Genomic DNA, 26,214 nt, shown 5'->3' on the forward strand with positions numbered 1-26,214 from the left:
GGAGGGCAGAAATTATAAAAAATTAAAGCATTAGACCTCTCACTAAAGGCATCAGTCATACAAAAGTTATACTTAAATCCAAACTTGTTCTCTAGTAAATTGGTAGAAATTTCTCATCCTATGTTCAAGAATGGCCCTTTTCCCTTTATTCAGATTACACCTGCTCACTTTCGGTTGTTTGAAAAGGAAATCATCTCCAAAATATCGTTATTTTTTAAACAAGCCTTAGAAAGTTAGTTGCAATTTCAGTTTAATCCACCTGAAAAGACAGAACAAATAATACAACAAATATTGTGGTAAACTCAAATATACTAATTGATTTAAAAAAAAGTATTTTTTGAAGAAATAGGACTGGTGGAGTTATGTCACACATGCAGCTAACACAGACATATGGAAATGTCTGCTCTACCCAAAATTACAACCAACTAATTGCAGCATTACCACAAAAATGGAAGAGGCAAGTAGAAGGGGAAAAAAGTAAGGAACTTGTATGTCGGCCCTGTATTAAAGAACATAAATGGTTAAAGAAAAGTGTGATAAATAAAAACATACACCAATTTCATTTAAGGACCAAAAAACTGACAGCTGTGCCATATAAATTGCAAAATAGTTGGGAAGAGATTTTCGATGTACCCATTCCATGGCACATGGTTTATGAATTGATATGCAAAACAACTCAGGATTCAAAATGTTGAATTTTTCAATTTAAATTACTATACAAAATTCTTGCAACCAACAGAATGTTATATATACGGGGGATACAATCTTCCCAGCTCTGCAGATTTTGCTGTGAGGGGGCAGAGTCATTAGATCATTTTTTTTGGTATTGTCCATATGTAGCTCGTTTTTGGTCACAGGTCCAGGAATGGCTGAAGAATTGCAACATTTGTCTAGAACTTACGCTGCAGATAGCAATACTGGGTGATTTAAAAAAGGCATAGTCAATCAATCAATAATATAATAATTATTTTAGCAGAAATGCTTATTTTTAATTTACAATCTGTATAAGCTATGCGAATAGAAAGGTTCAGTACTTTTGTGAAGCATCGTAGCAATATATGGAAAATAGAAATCCAAAATGGAGGGTATTGAGAGATAGATGGGAGGGGTTGAATGGAGCTGAAGGTTGGGACTAATAACAAGATAACCAATGTAAAACATACGGGGTCTGTAAAATGTATTTAGGTTCTGAAATTTTGTGAAATAGCACAGTTACAAATAGAAATCTAACTGGATGGACATCAGAAATAGAGAAAGGACTAAAAACAAACAAAATATAACTATTGTAAAATAGATTGTGTCTGCAAAATGTGTATAAGATGTATATACTGAAGATAGAAGCCTAAGTATTATTGTTTATTCGTTTACTGCAATTCGGGGAAGGGTGGTAGGGTTTTGCTGGGAATAATAAAGATATGTTCTAAAAAAAAGTATGTATGTCTATATAGGAATACCTAGGATAGGATAAAGTAATCCTTCTAACCCCCCCCCCCCCCCCCCCTTAAAAGATTTAGATGCACTATTGTAAAGTGGCTGTTCCACTGGATATCATGAGGTGAATGCACCAATTTGTAAGTCGCTCTGGATAAGAGCGTCTGCTAAATGACTTAAATGTAAATGTAAATGTATATAGGTATGTGTATGTATATATGTGTATATGTACGCATATGTGTATGTACATGGATATATTTACAAAATAAATATATGGGGGATGGAAGCTACAATCTTTTCCCAATATTAAGCTGATCCACCCCTTAAAAAAAAATCAAAAGTAACATTCAGTATCTGGTGTGGCCTCCAGCTGCATTAACTTCACTAGGGTAGGGGGCAGCATTCGGAATTTTGGATGAAAAGTGTGCCCAAATTAAACTGCCTGCTACTCAGGCCCAGAAGCTAGGATATGCAAATAATTGGTAGATCTGGATAGAAAACACTCTAACGTTTCCAAAACTGTTAAAATAATGTCTGTGAGTATAACAGAACTGATATGGCAGGCGAAAACCTGAGGAAAATCCATCCAGGAAGTACTATTATTTTGAAAGGCTGTTTTTCCATTGAAAGCCTATCCACCATACAAAGACTTAGGACCCAGTTCACAATCTCTATGGCTTCTTCTACATGTGGCCAGTCTTTAGGCATTGTTTCAGGCTTTTACTCAAAAAAATGAGGGAGATACAGCACTTTCAATGAGTGGACAGTGGAAATTTCCAGACATGAAGCCAGCGCACCTTTCTTGTTTCTCCTTTTCTATTGACGAAGCTTTTGTCCGGATGAAATATTATTGATTATTTATGACAAAAACAACCCGAGGATTGATTTTAAATATCGTTTGACATGTTTCTACTAACTTTTATTATACTTTTTTGACTTTTCGTCTGGGTGTTGAGAGTGCGCTTTGTGCCTTTGGATTACTGAACTAAACGCACCAACAAAAGAGGTTTTTGGACATAAAGAGGGACATTATCGAACAAAACGAACATTTATTGTGTAACATGGAGTCCTGGGAGTGCCACCAGATGAAGATCATCAAAGGTAAGTGATTCATTTAACTTCTTATGGCTGCAATCCCATTAACGGGATGATATGACAACAGCCAGTGAAAGTGCAGGGCGCCAAATTCAAACAACAGAAATCTCATAATTAAAATTCTTCAAACATACATGTATCTTATACCATTTTAAAGGTAATATTGTTGTTAATCCCACCAAAGTGTCCGATTTCAAATAGGCTTTTCAGCAAAAGCACCACAAACGATTATGTTAGGTCACCACCAACTCACAGAAAAATTCTGCCATTTTTCCAGCCAAAGAGAGGAGTCACAAAAAGCACAAATAGAGATAAAATTAATCACTAACCTTTGATGATCTTCTTTAGATGACACTCATAGGACTTCATGGTACACAATACATATATGTCTTGGTCGATTAAGTTCATATTTATATCCAAAAACCTCAGTTTACATTGGCGCCATGTTCAGAAATGGCTCCAAAATATCCGGAGAAATTGCAGAGAGCCACGTCAAATAACAGAAATACTCATCATAAACTTTGATGAAAGATACATGTTTTACATAGAATTAAAGATACACTTGTTCTTAATGCAACCACTGTGTCAGATTTCAAAAATCTTTACGGCAAAACACAATATTCAATAATCTGAAAACAGCATTCAGCCACAAAAGCAAGCCATACAGTTACCCGCCAAATTGTGCAGTCAACAAAACTCATAAAAAGCATTATAAAGCTTCACTTACCTTTGCTGATCTTCGTCGGAATGCACTCCCAGGACTCCCACTTCCACAAGAATATTCGTTTTGTTAGGTAATGTCCATTTTTTATGTCCAAATAGCTATTTTTGTAGCGTGTTTGGTAAACAAATCCAATGTCAGGAAGCACGTTCACTAAAACCTGACGAAATGTCCAAAAGTTCCGTAACAGTCAGTAGAAACATGTCAAACGATGTATTGAATCAATCTTTAGAATGTTTTTAACATAAATCTTGAATAACCTTCCAACCGGAGAATTACATTGACTTCAGATGAGCGATGGAACAGAGCTCCCTCATGTGAATGCGCATGGTCAGGTCATGGCAGACCTGACTAATTCCCCTCTCGTTTGGCCCCCCTTCACAGTAGAGGCATCAGACAAGGTTCTACAGACTGTTGACATCTAGTGGAAGCCGTAGGAAGTGCAAACTCATCCATATCTTGCTGTGATTTCAATAGGATCTTTCCACTTCCTGTTTGGATTTTTTTCTCAGGTTTTTGCCTGCCATATCAGTTCTGTTATACTCACAGACATAATTCAAACAGTTTTAGAAACTTCAGAGTGTTTTCTATCCAATAATAATAGGAGTCCTCTCCTTGGCTGCAAAATGTCTGTATGGTGTTTTGTGGCTAGGCGCTGTCCTAACATAATCGCATGGTGTGCTTTCGCCGTAAAACCTTATTGAAATCTGACACAGCGGCTGGATTAACAAGAACTGTATATTTAATCCTATGTATAACACTTGTATCTTTCATCAATGTTTATGATGAGTATTTCTGTAATTTGATTTGGCTCTCTAAAATTTCACCGGATGTTATTTGAGACAATGCATTACTGAACATAACGCGCCAATTTAAACTGAGGTTTTTGGACATAAAGAGGGACATTATCGAACAAAACAAACATTTAATGTGTAACATGGAGTCCTGGGAGTGCCACCATATGAAGATCATCAGAGGTTAGTGATTCATTTAATCGCTATTTCTGACTTTTGTGAGTCCTCTCCTTGGCTGTGAAATGTCTATATGGTTTCTGGTGGCTAGGCGCTGTCCTAACATAATCACATGGTGTGCTTTCGCCGTAAAGCCTTTTTGAAATCGGACACTGTGGTTGGATTAACAAGAAATGTATCTTTAAAATGGTGTATAATACTTGTATGTTTGAGGAATTTTAATTATGGGATTTCTGTTGGTTGAATTTGGCGCCCTGCAATTTCACTGGCTGTTGTCGAGGTGGCACGCTAGCGTCCCAATGATACCAGAGAGGTTAAGTACTGCAGTGCATCTCCTCCTCATGGACTGCACCAGATTTGCCCATTCTTGCTGTGAGATGTTACCCCACTCTTCCACCAAGGCACCTGCGAGTTCCCGGACATTTCTGGGGGGATCCGATCCAACAGGTCCCAGACGTGCTCAATGGGATTGAGATCCGGGCTCTTCGCTGGCCAATGCAGAACACTGACATTCCTGTCTTGCAGGAAATCACTCACAGAACAAGCAGTATGGCTGGTGGCATTGTCATGCTGGAGGGTCATGTCAGGATGAGCCTGCAGGAAGGGTACCACATGAGGGAGGAGGATGTCTTCCCTGTAATGCACAGCGTTGAGATTGCCTGCAATGACAACAAGCTCAGTCCGATGATGCTGTGACACACCGCCCCAGACCATGACGGACCCTCCACCTCCAAATCGATCCCTCTCCAGAGTACAGGCCTCGGTGTAACGCTCATTCCTTGGACGATAAACGTGAATTCGACCATCTCCCCTGGTGAGACAAAACCACGACTCGTCAGTGAAGAGCACTTTTTGCCAGTCCTGTCTGGTCCAGCGATGGTGGGTTTGTGCCCATAGGCGACGTTGTTGCCGGTGATGTCACCTCAGGTGTGATGTACCGATCCTGTGCAGGTGTTACACGTGGTCTGCCACTGCGAGGACGATCAGGTGTCCGTCCTGCCTCCCTGTAGCGCTGTCTTAGTGGTCTCACAGTACGGACATCGCAATTTATTGCCCTGGCCACATCTGCAGTCCTCATTCCTCCTTGCAGCATGCCTATGGCACGTTCACGCAGATGAGCAGGGACCCTGGGCATCTTTTTTTTTGGTGTTTTTCAGAGTCAGTAGAAAGGCTTCTTTAGTGTCCTAAGTTTTCATGACTGTGACCTTAATTGCCTACCGTCTGTAAGCTGTTAGTGTCTTAATGACCGTTCCACAGGTGCATGTTCATTAATTGATTATGGTTCATTGAACAAGCATGGGAAACAATGTTTAAACCCTTTACAATGAAGATCTGTGAAGTTATTTGGATTTCTACGAATTATCTTTTTAAGTTTATTTTATTGCTGAGTATATCTCTTAACACCATCCAGTTTTTCTATTTGCCATATATTTTTCAATTGTGTTGTGACATTTCACAAAAGTTCTGAACCTATCTAATATCATAGTTTCTACAGATTGTAAATTATTATTATTAATTATTATTATATTATTGATCGATTGACTATGACTTTTCAAATCACCCAGCAGTGCTATTTGTAGAGTTAGCTCCAGGTAAATGTTGCAATTCCTTAGGATGGATTTAAAAAACGATTCCTGAACCTAGTTAAGTGTTTCCAAAGAAAGAAAAGTAAATAAATTAGTCACAGGAAAGAGTTGTTCAGGGCCTAAGGCTGGGATTCGGTCCAACCTGACATATGTTTACGCAGTGTCTACATGTACGAACTACTGTCTGAACACACACCAGCAGCAGCAGTAGCACTAGTAGTAGTAGGTTTTCATAGCACCCAAAACCAATCTGTGATTTTATTTAACCATGGCGTAAAAACAACTGCATTAACACCGTAATGCGGGTTAGATTGAATTGAGCCCTATTGCAAGTGCATGATACCATTCTGCCCTACAGCTGGCCCTGTATACAGTAGAGCCATTGCTGCGAGTCAGAACCCGAATGGAGGGCTATCTGCATGGCTCATATCCAACAGTGTGAGGTGAAACATGCAGCCACACTCCAGTGCCACATAGCAAACCTCCTGACCGGTTTATTTGACTAGATTGTGAATAGACACATTTGAGGCCTCAGGGTTTTCTCATTACTCAATGTCAGTTGGTCCTCACCGACTGCAGGAATTCTGTGAAATTTGTGGTGAGACGTTGCTGTTAAGAGGCCATGTTCTCTGAACCCCAACTTAATTTGCTACTCTTAATGGCCTCAATTGAGTTAATATGAAAACATGATTTTGTATCAAATGGCACCCTATTCCATATATAGTGCACAGTAATGCTCTATATGGGGGATAGTGTGTCATTAGGGACACAGCCCCATGACTGAGATGTTTGAGCTGTATACCTTCAAATGGTCACTGTCTAGCTACTGAGGCGAATTCCTCTGCCACTGTACATTAATGCAGCTAATGATGGCATAATCAGGCATAATCGTGTTACTTACAGACATACAATAACTTGGGATGTAAAGTCATTTAAATTGGACATACAGTGATGGGAACAATTAGGACTTGGCTGTTTTGCTGTATGAGTTTCATGTTGTGTGTTTTGATGAGAGGGCATATTGTGCTGAGTCCCCTGGCATCTTGCTTGCTCTGGGAGCTTGTTCACACCAATGGAACATGAGGGTACTTTATGTGGAGCAGGCCTGCAGCCAGACAGCCTACTGAGGGACCATGAGGAAGAGGGGAGAGGAGCGAGAGGACATCACCACTCTCATTGCCATGACTAATACTGCAGACCACAACTACGGGAGCATGGATACTGGGGTAATCATGAAAGTATATTGTTTCATCATATTTAAACACTCAGAGTTATGGTGTGTGTGTGTGTGTGTGTGTGTGTGTGTGTGTGTGTGTGTGTGTGTGTGTGTGTGTGTGTGTGTGTGTGTGTGTGTGTGTGTGTGTGTGTGTGTGTGTGTGTGTGTGTGTGTGTGTGTGTGTGTGGAAAACATTATGTTATGTCAACACCCGCCCATGCTAGTCTCCTGTTATGGTGTTGGGACATTAATCAGTGACTCTGATTACAAGGACAGGAAGTCAGAGAGCATTAGTCGAACGGCAACAACACTATAACTAAGGGGAGAGAGGATGTTGGTTAGGAACAATCTTAAGTGGATACATTGATAATAGATCAACGTTTCATGTTCACAGATGTCTCAGGTCAGCTCTGGGGACAAAAATGTGTTCAGCGATGGCATCACTCGCATCGGTGAGTATACTGATGGAATGAGATGACGTAAGGATGGATTTAAAAAACGATTGGAAAAAACTGGTTGCAATGGTTGTACACAGAATGTTTGCCCGCTAGGTACATTTCTTCCATTCCTGGTGTCCTTTCCTTTGTCCTCACTGGGTTTAGGGTGAAGTTGGCCCTAGACGCTGATCTTAGGTCAGTTTTGCATTTCCCTACTAATTAGTCCATGGGCCAGAGGGCCACATTTCACATATATGTTATGGCCCCTAAGCAGGTTAGTACGGCAAACAGGATCAGGGTATTACATGTGGGTTTGTATTATCAGGGAACAATCTTCTCTAACTAAGGCAATTTGATATGTTATTAACTTCATAATACAACATATTATGGTATGAAACAATTAGAATGGGAAGGACCTGCATTGATTTTGCATGGTCAAAACCGAAATAAATAATTGGTGTAACGACCGATAATGGCTTAACATGTGTGTTACAATGAGGACAACCCAAAATGATGGCCCAAGTATGTCATACATATACATATTTAGCTCAATATTACCAGAAGAGTGATAAAAATATGCCAAAAAAGCTGCTTGAATTGCTGAGTTTTGTAGCCGTTTTAAATATATTACATGAAAAAACACTTAAAATGTTCTAAAAGCGTTCACTGATTTCTAATAATTCCAATGGAATGCAATATATGATTCTGAAATATGTATTGGTTAGTGGCTGCTGAGGGTTGTCAAGAGCATCAGCGATGGTTCAATTGCTAAAAGGCTGGATTTTTTCGAATCATCAATTGCATAATTTCTATGAAATTTGTCAACCAGCCACTGAACTAATGGCTACAAAATAATTAGGTAACATATTTCAATAAATAACAAGGTTAGAGAGTATAAGTTTAAATCGTGATGGTCAGGGACAGAAGCAGTGGTGTAAAAAGTACTAAATTGTGATACTTGAGTAAAAGAAAAAGATACCTTAATAGAAAATGACTCATGTAAAAGTCACCCAGTAAAATACTACTTGAGTAAAAGTAAAAAAATATCTGGTTTTGCATTTACTTATGTACAGGGGTGGAAAAAGTACTCAATTGTCATACTTGAGTAAAAGTGAATTCTGTACATCAAATTCCCATATATTAAGCAGACCAGACAGCACAGTTTAAAAACAAATAATTTACAAAGGCAGTATTTGCATTTAGTGAGTCCACCAGATCAGAAGAAGTAAGAATTACAACTTGTTATATTGATAGGTGTGTGAATGGGACAATTTTTCTGTACTGCCTGAGCATTCTAAATATAAAGAGTAGGTGTCAGGGGACATATATGGGAGTAAAAAGTACATATGTTCTTTAGGAGTGTAGTGAAGTAAAAGTAAATATTGTCAAAAATATCAATAATAAAGTACAGATACCCCAAAAAACTACTTAAGTAGTACTTTAAATTATTTTTTATGAAGTACTTTAGACCATTGGACAGAAGAGATGAATCACCCATCTTCCTTTTTAGAGATCCTTGTGTTTACCTAAATCTTTGTTGACTTGCTGGGACAACTCAACAAATGACAGAGCACACATTTTAACTTAGCATTGCTATACTATCACGTTTCAGGTAAGACCCAGATGTGTCGAGGTCACAAACGTTTATTACTAGTACAAGGGACGGCAGAGGTCAGTAATCCAGATAGGGTGCAAAAGGTCCAGAACTGCAGGCAGTCTCAGTGTCAGAGCAGGCAAGGGTCAATAATCCAGTGTGGTGTGGCAAGGTACAGAACGGCAGGCAGGATCAGCTTAGGCAGAATGGTCAAAACCGGGAAAACAAGAACAGACATGCGCAAGGGGAAACCGCTGGTAGGTTTCACAAAACAAAACAAACTGGCAACAGACAAACCGAGAACACAGGTATAAATACACTGGGGATAATGGGGAAGATTGGCGACACCTGGAAGGGGGTGGAGACAAGTACAAAGACAGGTGAAACAGATCAGGGTGTGACACTATACAACAGACTATTACAAGTGGCAATTATAAAACCAATATGCTACCAGCTGATATCATCTGACTGTTATTTTGTCATGTGTCTGTAGTATTCTTTTTATATCATGTGACAAATGGCAGTGTAAGCAATGTTTTGGTACAATTGTTGACAGAATAACAATATGTTGTGTGCTCACCACGCCCACTGAGACTTAGAAAAGCATGCACAGTTTTATTAGGCTACAGATCTAATAACTTACTTAGAACTTCACATGGTGGTGAGAGTGCACAGTGATGAGCTTGATGCTAATTTCCTATAAATATTGTATTCTGGTGAGATGATGATCAGTGCTTGACAAATAAAAAGGATCTCGCTCCTATCCATAACATCATCATGTACCCTCTAGACTGTGTCTGCGAGCTGTTGGCTAGAGCACATGTGCAAAGAGCATAATGGCCACATTTACTGTTTGTTGCAACACTTTTTGTGGGAAAACTATCAACAGAGTTAAATATGGGATGGAAACACATAGACCTTCTGTTTTTCATTGGGTAAATGAAATGTTATACAACAAAGTGTTTTTCATGTGCACTACGTCATTATGAACAGCTTTGCATTCGCAACAAGCCAGCTTGATGTAAACACCGCTGATAATAGAATGTGCATATTTTTGTGTGCAAATATTAATATACTTGCTTGAAAATCTTTCAACAAATGGATTGACTGTTTGCTGAGCCGAGACTAAGCCCTATTGGTAATTACAATGCTAATTGTACACTGCATGAAGGGGTATATGTACAGTATGCACATGTTTATATGACGAATATACCTGGGTCCCACAGAATTTGTGTTTAATTTAGGAGGAGAATTTGGCTGTGTTGAAGGATGGTGCTTCAGAGAAAGATGCTGAGCAGAGCCTATGGAGAATATAAGTTTGCTGAGCAGAGGCTAAGCCTTATTGGTAATTACAATGTTCATTTTATATATCTGCACATGTTAATACCATGTATACACCTGGGTCCCGCAGACTTTGTGTTAGTTTGGGAGGAGAGTTTAGCTGTGTTGAAGGATGGCGCATCAGAGAAAGACAAGTCAAGTCACGCCACCCAAGACTCACACAGGAAGTGGAGGGAAGACTTCCTGTCCAGACTTCAAGCAGCCGGCATCGACCAGGAGATGGTGAGCGAGGGCTAAGGGACAGAGTCGTTTACATTTATTAGAGCCCTGAGTTTTGTGCCCAGACTAGTAAAAACTCTGAGGCCTAGTTATAGCCTATAACCAGGGCCCAGAGTTATTCCTGATCAGGTTATGTCATCTGGAAAAACTCCTGCCCCAATAAATGACACATCACCCATGGTAAACAACTGCTCCCATACCAGTCATGGTTCCTATGTGAGCTGCACACTACAGGATTCACCTGGAAAGAGAAAGACATGATCAATATTTACACGGCTTCCAGAGAGCTTGTCTTCCAAGTCATATACTTAGCCCTTTCTACTGGGTGCTTGAATCAACAAGCTACCACATATAATATCGATGCATAATACCATATAATTGTACTATGCCAACAATGCAAAAAGTGTGAAACTTTTACATTTTTTATTACATTATAATAGTTTTATCGTCCAGCATCAGTGGAAATAAATCATTGCTGTATCCAATTTATAAACATGCATAGTCAGTGATTTCTGTTTTCCTGTTTGCCTCATCTAGCGGGAAGTTCTTCAAGCTAAGAAGAAAATCTCCTATGTGCTCCTGAGCGCCCCCTGGAGTGTCCTTTGCTACTACGCTGAGGAGATCAGTCTCCGGGTCCCTCTGCAGGTCAGTTAGTCAGTTGACTCCGTTCTTATGTTTCTACTCTCCTGTCACATGTCAAGCGATGTAGACCTTTGGTATTAGGGTCAATTCAGCTTTCAATTCAGTCATTTCACAAAGTGAATTGAAATTAAATGAATCAATTGACAAAATGCACATAGAAATGTTGAGTTCATTAACTGAATTTCAATTCACTAGTCAACCCTCATTCTGGAGAACTACTGAACAGCCTTTATACCCAGTAGCTCTCCAGGAGGAGGGTTGGTCACTCTTGCTTTAGGGTGCTTAATCTCACGTGTTCACAAAATTAAACAAATGAGACACAAGTAGATAATGGTGCTGCATATTCCTCAGATGGTAACCACACCAAATTACAACTGGTCAGAGAGGATGCTAGAGAAAACAAAAATCCCAAACCTCATGAGCCAAGACGTGCCCAGCATGCCCCCGGACTATTACACCTGCCAGTTTCGCACCAACAAACTGGAAAGGTACGTTAAAAATCCTAAAGTATTATTCCCTCAGGCCATGCTGTTTTACCTGAAGGTGAAAAGGCATGATGTGTACATTCAGGCTTAAATGGTGTCGAATACATGGTAAATAAAAACACAGTGTTGTGTTTGAGTTGCAGGTGTTGCTACAGAGAGGTGGAATCTAGGCAACAGACGAGTATATCCAATATTTAACATCAAAGCCTGTACACATATGTATGACTGTACATACTATGTATGACCACCTGGCTGTGTCTACAGGTTTCTGGGCAGTGAGAATAAGGAGACGTTCTTCAAGACTACCCAAAGACACCAAGTAGTGAGTTTGCCATTTCAACTTGATTCTTCAAATTGGATCCGTATCTTGCAGTAAAAGCGTCACCAATACGGTATTTCAAGGAAACACAGCCGTGTAGATTCTGTCACACAAATGTGGATCTCTCTACTCTTCAGGTAACTCTCTATCTGAGCTCAGGGTTGTGTTCATTAAGGCAGGCAACGGAAACCGTTTCAAAGCATTTTGGAATTGAAAACGAAATTTGACAATTAGTGTTGGTCCCTCACTGTTTCTGTCTGTTTTCTTCTATTTGGTGCCCAGTGAACACTACCCTGATTTACTAGTCAGATCCTTCTAGGTTTAAACAGTCCCTATTTAAGGTCATTATTCCTATTTAAAAACATATATTTTGGGGGTGTTTTTTAGACTTTACACTTTTTTACACTTTTTATTGAGACAGCATGCATATCAGAAGGGGATAACGGCAGGTGGAAGAAACAGTGGGAAGGGTGGACTCAGTGATAGAACACCGGTCTCCGGTGCGTTACCACTCAACCATGGCTCCATTTGGATGACTGTCTGTTAGATTAATGCAGGGAAATGTAATTGTAAAACCACCATACCAAGAGGTCATGATGAACATGTGATAAACACATTTGATATATATGACACTTCAGGAGTAGAATAATAGACTTCCTCACTTTGACAGTACAACACATTCCTTTGTCTGACCTAGCTGTATGAGATCTTAGCACGGACACCTTATGGGGCATTAAAAAGAGGAGAGGTGGGAATCGAAAGGCTGCTCAGCGAGAACGCCGTCTCTGCTGCATACCCCCTGCATGAGGTTAGTGTCTTGCATAGACATACCATATGTTATGTATATATAATGTATGTTATGTATGTACATTTGATGTCGGAAGTTTACATACACTTAGGTTGGAGTCATTAAAACTCATTTTTCAACCACAAATTTCTTGTTAACAAACTATAGTTTTGGTAAGTCCGTTAGGACATCTACTTTGTGCATGACACTAGTAATTTTTCCAACAATTGTTTACAGACAGATTATTTCACTTATAATTCACTGTATCACAATTCCAGTAGATCAAAAGTTTACTTACACTAAGTTGACTGTGCCTTTAAACAGCTTGGAAAATGCCAGATAATAATGTCATGGCTTTAGAAGCTTCTGATAGGCTAATTTACATAAATTCAGTCAATTGGAGGTGTACCTGTGGATGTAAGTCTAGGCCTACCTTCAAACTCAGTGCCTCTTTGTTTGACAGTATAAACACCATGGGACCACGCAGCCGTCATACCGCTCAGGAAGGAGACTCGTTCTGTCTCCTAGAGATGAACATACTTTGGTGCGAAAAGTGCAAATCAATCCCATAACAACAGCAAACAGGTCCAAAAATATCTATATCCACAGTAAAACAAGTCCTATATCGACATAACCTGAAAGGCCGCTCAGCAAGGAAGAAGCCACTGCTCCAAAACCGCCATCAAAAAAGGCAGACTACGGTTTGCAACTGCACATTGGGACAAAGATCGTACTTTTGGAGACATGTCCTCTGGTTTGATGAAACAAAAATAGAACTGTTTGGCCATAACGACCATCGATATGTTTGGAGGAAAAAGGGGGAGTCTTGCAAGCCGAAGAACACCATCCAAACCCTGAAGCACGAGGGTGGTAGCACCAAGCATACTTCCAAAGTTGTGGCAAAATGGCTTAAGGACAACAAAGGCAAGGTATTGGAGTGTACATCACAAAGCCCTGACCTCAATCCCATAGAAAATGTGTGGGTAGAACTGAAAAAGCGTGTGCGAGCAAGGAGGCCTACAAACCTGACCCAGTTCCACCAGCTCTGTCAGGAGGAATGGGCCAAAATTCCCCCAACTTATTGTGGGAAGCTTGTGGAAGGCTACCTGACACGTTTGACCCAAGTTAAACAATTTAAGGGCAATGCTACCAAATACTAATTGAGTGTATGTAAACTTCTGACCCACTGGGAATGTGATGAAAGAAAAACTGAAATAACTCATTCTCTCTACTTTTATTCTGGCATTTCACATTCTTAAAATGAACAGGTGATCCTAACTGACCTAAGACAGGGAATTTTTACAAGGATTAAAAGTCAGGAATACTTTAAAAACGGAGTTTAAATGTATTTTGCTAAGGTGTATGTTAACTTCCGACTTCAACTGTATGTATGTATGTATGTACAGTGCCTTCGGAAAGTATTTAGATCCCTTGATTTTTCCACATTTTGTTACATTACAGACTTATCCAATATTTTCCTTGACAAAAAAAAACCAATACCGATAACCGATATTTAATATTTTAGCGGCCTTTTAAGGTTTCTAGTACAGTTAAATAGTTGAAACACACGCACACACACTGACCACACACACATACTGACCATTTACGTGTGTCCCCATTACCAGTAAAACATAATCAAAACCTATTTCTTTCACTTACTTGCTGTGCTGTTTCGCTGTTCATTTGTTCAGTCTCAACCAGGATTTCATCATACATGTCAAGCAGTGAAGTTTCAGCTCTGTCTGTCTGTGGCCTCTCTTCCTCGGTGCGCACTGTCACTGTGTCCGTTTCCATCTTGTCCAGCTGTGTCTGTAATATTCCACGAAAAACCCTATTTATTGTCTGCATCGAAGTAGCGGTCCTTGTACCTTGCATCGAGCATGGTGGCGCCACAGTAGAGGCTCAGAGATAATGCCACGAATCGCTGTTCACAGCCTCTAGTGGAGTACTTTTCCAAGTTAACCGGACGGTCTGTGTTGGCACTTTTGTTGAGCAGGCGTTTCAATGCCATGATACAGGGTATCACGTTTGCTGCAGACGCAGTTGAGCTTATTTCTCGAGTCATTTGTTCGAATGGAGCTAGGAGTGTTCATGTTTCCATGTTTCAAACATGTTCTCAAATGCCATTGAAATGGCAGCAGTTGTATGAGAACAGGCACATTCTTGAGCATGCAATTCGGCTTTCCTCAGTAGGAAATCCTCGTCGACCCACTGTGCTGTCAGACTCATAATGGTCATGGGGCTGACATCACTGGTTCAAATGTCAGTCGTGAAGCTAATAGCATTGACGCCCATAGCAAGTAGCTCATGGATGTGCGTTTCAACAATACTGTGTAACTCCAGTAGGGCAACATCTGAAAAATAGCGCCTATTTGGTAGTGTGTACCGGTGCTCCACCAGTCGGTGAAAGCCAACATCATCCACGACAGAGAGCAGTTGATTGTCAAGGGAAATTATCTTGGCGATAATGGATTTCGCCTTTGAGTTGTCTCACTGAAATATTCTTACTCTTTCAAATGACTGCTCGACTTGTTGACTGCTCAAACATTGTGGGCTAGGTTAGGAATGCTGTGTTGCACGTATAGATCCCAAAAAATTGTGGCGTCATTACGTTATTTACCTACGCTATATAGGTATGCACATCAGCTTTGACATGGGTTTTGCACATCGGCGTTAAACTCGACATCGCGCCGATGCCGATGTATGCATTTTTAGCTAATATCGTCCGATTCTGATATGCTTACCGATATATTGTGCATCCCTAGTTTTTAGGGAAGAGTACCAAAACAAGTCTGGGGAAGGGTATCAAAAAATGTCTGCTGCATTAAAGGTCCCCAAGAACACAGTGGCCTCAATCATTCTTAAATGGAAGACATTTGGAACCACCAAGAGCTGCCCTCCTAGAGCTGGCCACCTGGCCAAACTGAGCAATCGGGGGAGAAGGGCCTTGGTCGGGAAGGGGACCAAGAACCCGATGGTCACAATGACAAAGCGCCAGAGTTCCTCTGTGGAGATGGGAGAACCTTCCAGAAGGACAACCATTTCTGCAGCACCCCACCAATCAGACTTTTATGGTAGTGGCCAGACGGAAGCCAGTCCTCAGTAAAAGGAAAATTACAGATCCGCAAGGAGTTTGCCAAAACGCACCTAAAGACTCTCAGACCATGAGAAACAAGATTCTCTGGTCTAATGAAACCAAGATTTAACTCTTTGGCCTAAATGTCAAGCGTCACATCTGGAGGAAACCTAGCACCATGCCTACGGTGAAGCATTGTGGTGGCAGCATCATGCTGTGGGGAGTCAGGATCGATGAACAGAGCAAAGTACAGAGAGATCCTTGATGAAAACCTGCTCCAGAGTGCTCAGGACCTCAGACTGGGGCGAAGGTTCAACCTTCCAACAGGACAATGACCCTAAGCACACAGCCAAGACACCGCAGGAGTGGCTTCTGAATGACAAGTTTCTGAATGTCCTTGAGTGGCCCAGCCAGAGCCCGGACTTGAACCCAATCAAACAGTTCTAAAGAGACCTGAAAAAAGCTGTGCATCAACGCTCCCATCCAACTTGACAGAGCTTGAGAGGATCTGCAGAGAAGAATGTGAGAAACTCCCCAAATACAGGTGTGCCAAGCTTGTAGCATCCTACCGAAGAAGACTCGAGCCTATAATCGCTTCCAAAGGTGCTTCAACAAAGTACTGAGTAAAGGGTCTGAATACTTCCGTTTTTTTATTTTGAAAAAATTAGCAAAAAAAATCTAAAAACCTGTTTCTGATTTGTCATTATGGGGTATTGTGTTTAGATTCAGGGAAAAAAAACTATTTAATATATTTCAGAAGAAGGCTGTAATGTAACAAAATTTGGAAAAAGTAGAGGGGTCTGAACACTTTCCGAAGGCACTGTATGTACAGTACCAGTCAAAAGTTTGGACACGCATACTCATTCCTTCTTTTGACTATTTTCTGCATTGACTTCCTACATACTATGAAATGACACATATGGAATCAGAGAATTCCAAGAGTGTGCAAAGCTGTCATCAAGGCAAAGGGTGGCTACTTTGAAGAATCTAAAATCTAAAATATTTGTTTGATTTGTTTAAAACTTTTTTGTTTACTACATGATTCCATATGTATTATTTCATAGTTTTGATGTAGAAAGTGTAGAAATATGTAGAAAGAAAAACCCTTGAACGAGTGAGTACGTGTGTCCAAACTTTTGACTGGTACTGTATGTATGTATGTATGTATGTATGTATGTATGTATGTATGTATGTATGTATGTATGTATGTATGTATGTATGTATGTATGTGAGTGAATATGATTTCATTACTGTACGCCCATACCCAGGAATCTTCTGATAAACATAACTCTAAATCTCACTAATCTTATAAATCTTACCCTGTAATGTTAAATCAAACATTCATCTTGACTGTAACCAGAGGAGTCATGCCCCTAATGTTTTTGAGGGGGCTCTGATGACCAAAATCTATGTCTTTGGATTATATCTGTATTGTAACGGCTGTCGTAGTCGTTCTCCTCCTCAGACGAGGAGGAGCATGGATCGGACCAAGATGCGGATTGGTAAGTATTCATTATTTAATGGAAAAACAACAAACACTACAAAATACAAAAACCAACAAACGTGACTAACCCGAAACAGTCCTGTGTGGCCCAAACACTGACACAGGAACAAACACCCACAAAACACAAGTGAAACCCAGGCTGCCTAAGTATGATTCTCAATCAGGGACAAACGATCTACAGCTGCCTCTGATTGAGAATCATACCAGGCCGAACACAAAATCCCAACATAGAAAATCAAACCTAGACCAACCCACCCAACTCACGCCCTGACCAACTAAAACAAATACATGACAAAGGAAAACAGGTCAGGAACGTGACAGAACCCCCCCCTTAAGGTGCGAACTCCGGGCGCACCAGCACAAAGTCTAGGGGAGGGTCTGGGTGGGCGTCTGTCCACGGTGGCGGCTCTGGCGCTGGTCGTGGTCCCCACCCCACCATAGTCAACCCCCCCTTCCGTGGCCTCCTCCCAATATTCACCCTCCATGTCAATCCCACTATTCCAAAGGGCAGTAACAGACTGAGGGGTAGCACCTGACTGAGGGGTAGCACCTGACTGAGGGGTAGCACCTGACTGAGGGGTAGCACCTGACTGAGGGGTAGCACCTGACTGGCTGGCTCTGGCGGATCCTGGCTGGCTGGCTCTGGCGGATCCTGGCTGGCGGAAGGCTCTGGCGGATCCTGGCTGGCTGGCTCTGGCGGATCCTGGCTGGCTGGCTCTGGCGGATCCTGGCCGGCTGGCTCCGGCAGCTCCTGGCTGGCTGGCAGCTCCTGGCTGGCTGGCTCTGGCTGGTCCTGGCTGGCTGGCTCTGGCTGGTCCTGGCTGGACGGCTCTGGCTGGTCCTGGCTGGACGGCTCTGGCTGGTCCTGGCTGGACGGCTCTGGCTGGTCCTGGCTGGACGGCTCTGGCAGGTCCTGGTTGGACGGCTCTGGCTGGTCCTGGCTGGACGGCTCTGGCTGGTCCTGGCTGGACGGCTCTGGCTGGTCCTGGCTGGACGGCTCTGGCTGGTCCTGGCTGGACGGCTCTGGCTGGTCCTGGCTGGACGGCTCTGGCTGGTCCTGGCTGGACGGCTCTGAAGGCTCGGGACAGACGGGCAGCGCTGGGCAGGCAGACAGTTCAGACCACGCTGGGCAGGCAGACAGTTCAGGCAGCGCTGAGCAGGCAAGCAGCGCAGGCGGCGTTGGGCAGACGGCCGACTCTGACCTGCTGAGGCGCACAGTAGGCCTGGTGCGTGGTGCCGGAACTGGAGGCACTGGGCTGGAGACACGCACCACAGGGAGAGTGCGTGGAGGAGGAACAGGGCTCTGGAAACGCACTGGAAGCCTGGTGCGTGGTGTTGGCACTGATGGTACTGGGCTGGGGTGGGAAGGTGGCGCCGGATATACCGGACCGTGAAGGAGGACACGCGCTCTTGAGCACCGAGCCTCCCCAACCCTACCAGGTTGAATGGTCCCCGTAGCCCTGCCAGTGCGGCGAGGTGGAATAGCCCGCACTGGGCTATGCAGGCGAACCGGGGACACCACCTGTAAGGCTGGTGCCATGTACGCCGGCCCGAGGAGACGTACTGGAGGCCAGATATGTTGGGCCGGCTTCATGGCACCCGGCTCGATGCCCAACCTAGCCCTCCCAGTGCGGCAAGGTGGAATAGCCCGCACTGGGCTAAGCACGCGTACTGGGGACACCGTGCGCTCCACCGCATAACACGGTGTCTGACCAATACGACGCCCTCTCACTCCACGGTAAGCCCGGGGAGTTGGCTCGGGTATCCAACCCGGCTTCGCCACACTCCCCTTTAGCCCCCCCCCAAGAAATTTTTGGGTGAGCCTCTCGGGCTTCCAGCCGCTCTGCCTTGCTTTCGCCTCATAAAACCTCCTCTCCGCTTTCGCTGCCTCCAGCTCCGCTTTGGGGCGGCGACACTCCTCTGGCTCTGCCCAGGGTCCTTTCCCGTCTAGGATCTCCTCCCATGTCCATTCCTCTTTTCCCCATTGCTGTTGTTCTTGCCTTCCTTCTCCACTCCGCTTGGTCCTGTTTTGGTGGGTGTTTCTGTAACGGCTGTCGTAGTCGTTCTCCTCCTCAGACGAGGAGGAGCATGGATCGGACCAAGATGCGGATTGGTAAGTATTCATTATTTAATGGAAAAACAACAAACACTACAAAATACAAAAACCAACAAACGTGACTAACCCGAAACAGTCCTGTGTGGCCCAAACACTGACACAGGAACAAACACCCACAAAACACAAGTGAAACCCAGGCTGCCTAAGTATGATTCTCAATCAGGGACAAACGATCTACAGCTGCCTCTGATTGAGAATCATACCAGGCCGAACACAAAATCCCAACATAGAAAATCAAACCTAGACCAACCCACCCAACTCACGCCCTGACCAACTAAAACAAATACATGACAAAGGAAAACAGGTCAGGAACGTGACATGTATAAAATAAATTGCAACTTGTAATTGTATCCAATGAATATCCTTCGGTAACACTGTATTTGAAATTCATGTCATAATATTGTCATAAACGGGACATAAATGTTGTGATGTCACATGTCACGGAATGTCAAGTCATAGTGGGCATGGTACCTTTGACTCTGACTGTAACCCCAAAACCTGAATAGTTATCCACCGTCTGACTCTGTCCTACGATGTTCCTGCAGGGTCCATTTCAGATGCCAGAGGGGGAGGCGGTGGACTCTCAGTCCTTGAGCATGAGGCAGATCCTCCACCAGTATTGGGCTCGCTGGGCCAGCTGGAAGAAGTACCAGCCGCTGGACCACATCCGAGAGTACTATGGAGAGAAGATAGCACTGTACTTTGCCTGGCTGGGTAAGCATTGGCACTGGCAGTGTTTTGTTGGCTTGAAGTAGAGAGTCTGGCTTTTGGAGGAGTACTCGTCTTAGAAGCGGGTTAGCATTTTTTTGGATGACTCATGTACTGGAGGCAGCTCTGCAGATTGGTCATTAGCAGGCACAGCCACAAAGTCATAAAATCATATTTTAATCCTAACCCTAAACCTAATTAAAATAATAATGATTTAAACATACATTTAATAATAATTTAAACATACATTTAAACAAACATATAAACGTACCTGCAGTGAAGCCGCTTAACATTTACATTACATTCAGTAATCTAAGAGACTCCCATCCAGAGCGACCCACAGGAGCAACCAGGGTCAAACGCCCCGCCCAGGGGCACGTCGACAGATCTCCCACCGAGTCAAAATGGAGATCTGAACCAGCAACCTAATGGCCGCCGGCCCAAGCTCCCAACCGCCAGGCCACCTACCATCCAAGATCCTCCCACAGTTCCCCGAGAGCTGCCCCTCAACCATCTGAGACCTATCTCTTCTGGCCACCTACTTTGGATTTATACGCACCATATCTCTTTAAACTATGCTGTAATGTTTAGCATCCAATTTGAATCGATCTAATCGAATAGAATCCACAGATTGCGAGTTGAAAATAAATACTTTTACAAAGAGTAGTAATATATTAATAATTGACTGAACAGGTTTCTCCAGATCTCCCAACAATGCTATTTCTAGGGTCAATTTTAGATTCATGTTTTGCTTTTTCAGCCATTACTGAACCTGAGACCAGAAACAAGCTACCTGAGGGCAATACCAGAAGAAATAGTATTGATTCTAAATCCTCACAACAAAATCTGCAGAGGATGCGATGACTGTATGCCCAAATATTCAACATCTTGCGTCGTTTTATATATCATCTTATACACACTGTGCCATGGTATCGGTACATGAAAAATCTCTTCCCAGAAATTTTGCAATCTGTATGGCACAGTTGTCAACATCCTGGTCCTCAAATTAAACTGGTATACATTCCTATTTAAGCTATTTTTCTTCCTCTGCCAGTTTTGATCCTTTATATTGGGCAGACAGACCCGTTCCTTACCTCCTCACGCTGCCACCTGCCTCCTCCATTTTTGGGGTAATGCTGTAGTCAACCCTAACGTTAATTACACTGCTAACCTAAATGGCTAACGCTAACCTTAAATTAAGACCAAAAAAGCAAATTTTGGTTATCATAAATTTTTACAATATAGCCAGTTTTGACTTTGCAGAGCACATCTAGGGGAAATCGCTCAGTTCTGCCACCAGGACAAGACGCATCCTAATAAACGTCAACCCGCTTCTTAGAATATAATAGTAAGCTTAAATATCCCATAAAGAGAAATTTGCAAATTTGCTTCACAACAAAGAACAAGCTCCTTGGCAAAAATATCATCCCAAGACTTACGTCACATCAAATAATATACATCACACAACACACATCACAAGACATAATGAAATGACTCTTCTTTTGCTTACTCTCTCTCTTACCTCCATGAAGGGTTCTACACAGGCTGGCTGCTCCCAGCAGCTGTGGTCGGAACACTGGTCTTTCTGTTTGGGATCTGGTTGATGTTCACTGATGCGCCAGCGTGAGTATGAAAGAGGACTTCAACCAAGCATGTCACTCCTCTTCTTAAGCCTCGCCCACCATAATCCGTGTTGAGGGTTCCACTAGGGTTGTGAACATTCTGTGTTTGTTTCCACACCTTAACACGTGTACGAACTAATAGTTGAACTCTGCTCAGGTGTGGGTTCAAACAGGGTTTCACTGTAACCAACTGTGTCACCAAAGGTAATTTTCTGAATGGCTATCCTCTGTCCCATAGGCGGGAGATCTGTGAGAGCGAGGATGAGTTTGTCATGTGTCCTCTGTGCAAAATCTGCTCCTACTGGAACCTATCCAGCATCTGTACCACCTTCAAGGTGTGTGTGTGTGTGTGTGTGTGTGTGTGTGTGTGTGTGTGTGTGTGTGTGTGTGTGTGTGTGTGTGTGTGTGTGTGTGTGTGTTCACATGCATGTGTGATGGCATGATTGATTGTACTTACTGTATGTGTTTTAGTGTACAGTGTCCTCAGAAGTTATTCACACCCCTTGACTTTTTCTAAATTTTTATGTGTTACAGCCTGAATTTAAAATGGATTAAATTGAGATATTTTTGTCACTGGCTTACACACAATACCCTATAATGCCAAAGTGGAATTATGTTTTTAGAAATTAATAACAAATGAAAAGCTAAAATGTCTTGAATACTTATCTTGAGTCAATAAGTATTCAACCCCTTATTTTAAGGCCAGCCTAAATAAGTTCAAGAGTAAACATTTGCATAACATGTCCTATAATTGCAGTTGCATTGGCTCATTCGGTATGCAATAATAGTGTTAACATGATTTTTAAAAGACTACCCCACACATACAATCCTCAGTAAGGTCCCTCAGTCGAGCAGGGCATTTCAAACACAGATTCAACCACAAAGACCAGGGAGGTTTTCCAATGCCTTGCAAAGAAGGGCACCCATTGGTATATTGACATTGAATATCCATTTGAGCATGGTGAAATTATGAATTATGGTGAATGGTGTATCAATACACCCAGTCACTACAAAGATACAGGTGTCCTTCTTAACTCAGTTTCTGGAGAGGAAGGAAACCGCTCAGGGATTTCACCATGAGGCCAATGGTGACTTTAAAACAGTTACAGAGTTGAATGGCTGTGATAGGAGAAAACTGAGGATGGAACAACAACATTGTAGTTACTCCATAATACTAACCTAAATGACAGAGTGAAAAGAAGGAAGCCTGTACAAAATAAAAAATATTCCAAAACATGCATCCTGTTTGCAATAAGGCACTGAAGTTAAACTGGGACCGACAGGTGTGCAAAGCTCTTAGAGACTTACCCAGAAAGACTCAAAGCTGTAATCGCTACCAAAGGTGATTCTAACATGTATTGACTCAGGGGCTTCAATACTTATCGAATCAAGATATATTAGTGTTTTTATTTTTCATAAATGTTAGAATTGTTCTTCCACTTTGTTTTGTGTAGATTGTTGACAAAAAATGAGAATGAAATCCATTTGAATCCCACTTTGTAAAAACAAAATGTGGAGAAAGTCAAGAGGTGTGAATACTTTGTGTGCCCACGCCGTTTTACTACATACTGTATGGCCATCCTCTCTTCACAGGCAGGGCTGTTATTTGACAATGGGGGAACGGTATTCTTCAGTATTTTCATGGCTCTATGGGCTGTCACTTTCCTGGAATACTGGAAGCGCACCAGCGCAGTGCTGGCCCACCGATGGGACTGTTCAGAGTTTCAGGAAACTGAGGTACAACACAGTATGATCACAGTGATAATATTATTTTGGAAATCCCAATCGATCCTAAGTTCAAGCTTGTCAAGTTTGTATGTGAAAACTATTTCTAAGATGCACAATTTCAGATTTTCTGTCATGGAGATTTAAGAACCAATAAGGACTGACAGATTTTGGATGTTGTTCCCGTTTAACCCTTTGTGACCCAGGAGCGCCCAAGGCCAGAGTTCACTGCCACAGCGCCCCTGACCCTGCGGAACCCTGTGACTGGTGCAGAGGAGCCGTACTTCCCAAAGCGATGCCGCTTCAACCGCACCCTGACCGGCGGCATGGTCATCATGATCATGGTAAGGTGCTGCAGGACAATGTTCTTTAATCCTACCTTGGGGTCGCACAAGGGTGCACATTTTTGTTCTACCCCAGCACTAGCACACGTGACTAGCAACTAATTAGCAAGCACTTGATTAGTATAATAAGCTGTGTTGGGATAAAACAAAAGTCTGCACACACTCTGGCCCTCCAGGATTGGAGTTGCCCATCCCTGATGACATGTGAGATAGGAAGTCAACTTATGAGGACATGAATTAATGACTAATGAATTACATTAATCAAGAATCCCCGAAAAGTCCTAACTTTATCTTTGATGCATTTTTGTCTCTCACAGGTATCCGTAGTGCTGATGTTTGTGGTGGCAATTATCCTTTACCGGGTGATTCTGAGCATCATCATTTACAAATCTCACAATGCCTTCTTGATCTTTTCTGTGAGTCCCTTTCTAGACCTAAAACCCACTATGGTTGCATCATTTTAGTGTAATTAGAAACTGTTTTTCTACCATTAACAGGACAATGATTAATACAAGTTCTAAAGACCATTGCTCTCTCAGACAACATACTGGAGAAAAAAAATATTTGATGAATTTGGCCTTACTGCTGTTAACCCATACAAACGCACTGAATAACAGATTCATACATAGAAAACAGATAGTCCAAAAATAAATCAAAACTAAGTATGCTTTGAAGTGAAGCCAAAAAATAAAACACCATGGAATTATTCGTATACCTTTGACATGGAAATGCCCCATTCACACAGCACCGGGATACAATCAGACGAGTCCCGTGACACTTGTGGGGGTCTTTGAGTAAAACATATTAGTTTGTAGCCCAAACCATTTCGGACGCTACAGACGTTTTGGTGAGAAGAAAGGGATGTCTTCTGCTCTGACAAACAGCACTGTAGCTCTGCCACCTCCCACAGCAGATGTGGAAGGCCGACATTGGCGGATGCAGTGACTGAGATGCAGCCCATGTAAAAACTCATATCTCTAGCTGAAACAGACAGATCCGAAAGGGAATTTGTTTATTGTGCTAATTGGATATCCGCGGGGGCGCAGAAATTGATTCTAGATTATTTGGGTTCAAGCAGCGAAGCTGGGTGAAACCCTATTGTATTTGTTTGCCATTCATTATTATTATACATCGTCAGTCAAGGAAATATAACATGCAAATTCTTGTGAAATGGTAAGGCCTAGGAGGGTGCAACTTGGCGTGATGGTAAAGTCCCATGGGCCATACCCTCTCAAGCAATGCCATGTCAATTGGCCACATGGTGATGCTATAACATGTGATTGAAGATGTAAACTCACCCAGTTTGATAAAAAAATATATTTTTTTACCCTTATTTTACCAGTTAAGTTGACTGAGAACACATTCTCATTTACAGCAACGACCTGGGGAATAGTTACAGGGGAGAAGAGGGGGTAAATGAGCCAATTGTAAGCTGGGGATGTTTAGGTAACCGTGACGGTATGAGAGCAAGATTGGGATTTTAGCCAGGACACTGGGATTAACACACCTACTCTTACGATAAGTGCCATGGGATCTTTTTTTAACGTCCCATCTGAAAAACACCACCCTACACAGGGCAATGTCCCCAATCACTAACCTGGGGGATTGGGCTATTTTTTTAGACAAGAGGAAAGGGTGCTTCCTACTGGCCATCCAACACCACTTCGAGCAGCATCTGGTCTCCCATCCAGGGAATGACCCGGGTCAACTCTGTTTAGCTTCAGAGGCAAGACAGCAGTGGGATGCAGGGTAGTATGCTGTGTGTGTGTGTGTGTGTGTGTGTGTGTGTGTGTGTGTGTGTGTGTGTGTGTGTGTGTGTGTGTGTGTGTGTGTGTGTGTGTGTGTGTGTGTGTGTGTGTGTGTGTGTGTGTGTGTGTGTGTGTGTGTGTGTGTGTGTGTGTGTGTGTGTGTGCGTGCGTGCGTGCATACAGAGGAACTCTGCCTAGAAGGCCAGCATCCCAGAGTCACCTATTGACGTTGAGATTGGTGTTTTGCGGGTAATATTTAATGAAGCTGCCAGTTGAGGACTTGTGAGGCGTCTGTTTCTCAAACTAGACACTCTAATGTACTTGTCCACTTGCTCAGTTGTGCACCGGGGCCTCCCACTCCTCTTTCTATTCTGGTTAGAGTTTGCGCTGTTCTGTGAAGGGAGTAGTACACAGCATTGTACAAGAACTTCAGTTTCTAGGCAATTTCTCGCATGACATATCCTTAATTTCTCAGAACAAGAATAGACTGACAAGTTTCAGAAGAAAGTTCTTTGTTTCTGGCCCTT

General features: G+C 42.5%; 1 protein-coding gene across 1 annotated transcript in view; it reads left to right on the plus strand.

The window, feature by feature from the left end:
- Positions 1–6,937: 6,937 nt before the first annotated feature.
- The window catches only part of ano7 (anoctamin 7), a 48,215-nt gene continuing 28,938 nt past the window's right edge, over positions 6,938–26,214 (plus strand). Inside the window, exons 1-13 of the mRNA XM_038961895.1 lie at positions 6,938–7,030; positions 7,415–7,472; positions 10,463–10,614; positions 11,149–11,256; positions 11,605–11,741; positions 12,003–12,060; positions 12,755–12,865; positions 20,086–20,254; positions 21,781–21,871; positions 22,109–22,205; positions 23,464–23,607; positions 23,802–23,939; positions 24,257–24,355. Of these exons, the coding sequence (XP_038817823.1) occupies positions 6,938–7,030; positions 7,415–7,472; positions 10,463–10,614; positions 11,149–11,256; positions 11,605–11,741; positions 12,003–12,060; positions 12,755–12,865; positions 20,086–20,254; positions 21,781–21,871; positions 22,109–22,205; positions 23,464–23,607; positions 23,802–23,939; positions 24,257–24,355 (1,455 nt within the window). The remainder of the gene's footprint in view (positions 7,031–7,414; positions 7,473–10,462; positions 10,615–11,148; positions 11,257–11,604; positions 11,742–12,002; positions 12,061–12,754; positions 12,866–20,085; positions 20,255–21,780; positions 21,872–22,108; positions 22,206–23,463; positions 23,608–23,801; positions 23,940–24,256; positions 24,356–26,214) is intronic.

This window comes from Salvelinus namaycush, chromosome 23 (genome assembly GCF_016432855.1).
Source record: "Salvelinus namaycush isolate Seneca chromosome 23, SaNama_1.0, whole genome shotgun sequence".
NCBI lineage: Eukaryota > Metazoa > Chordata > Actinopteri > Salmoniformes > Salmonidae > Salvelinus > Salvelinus namaycush.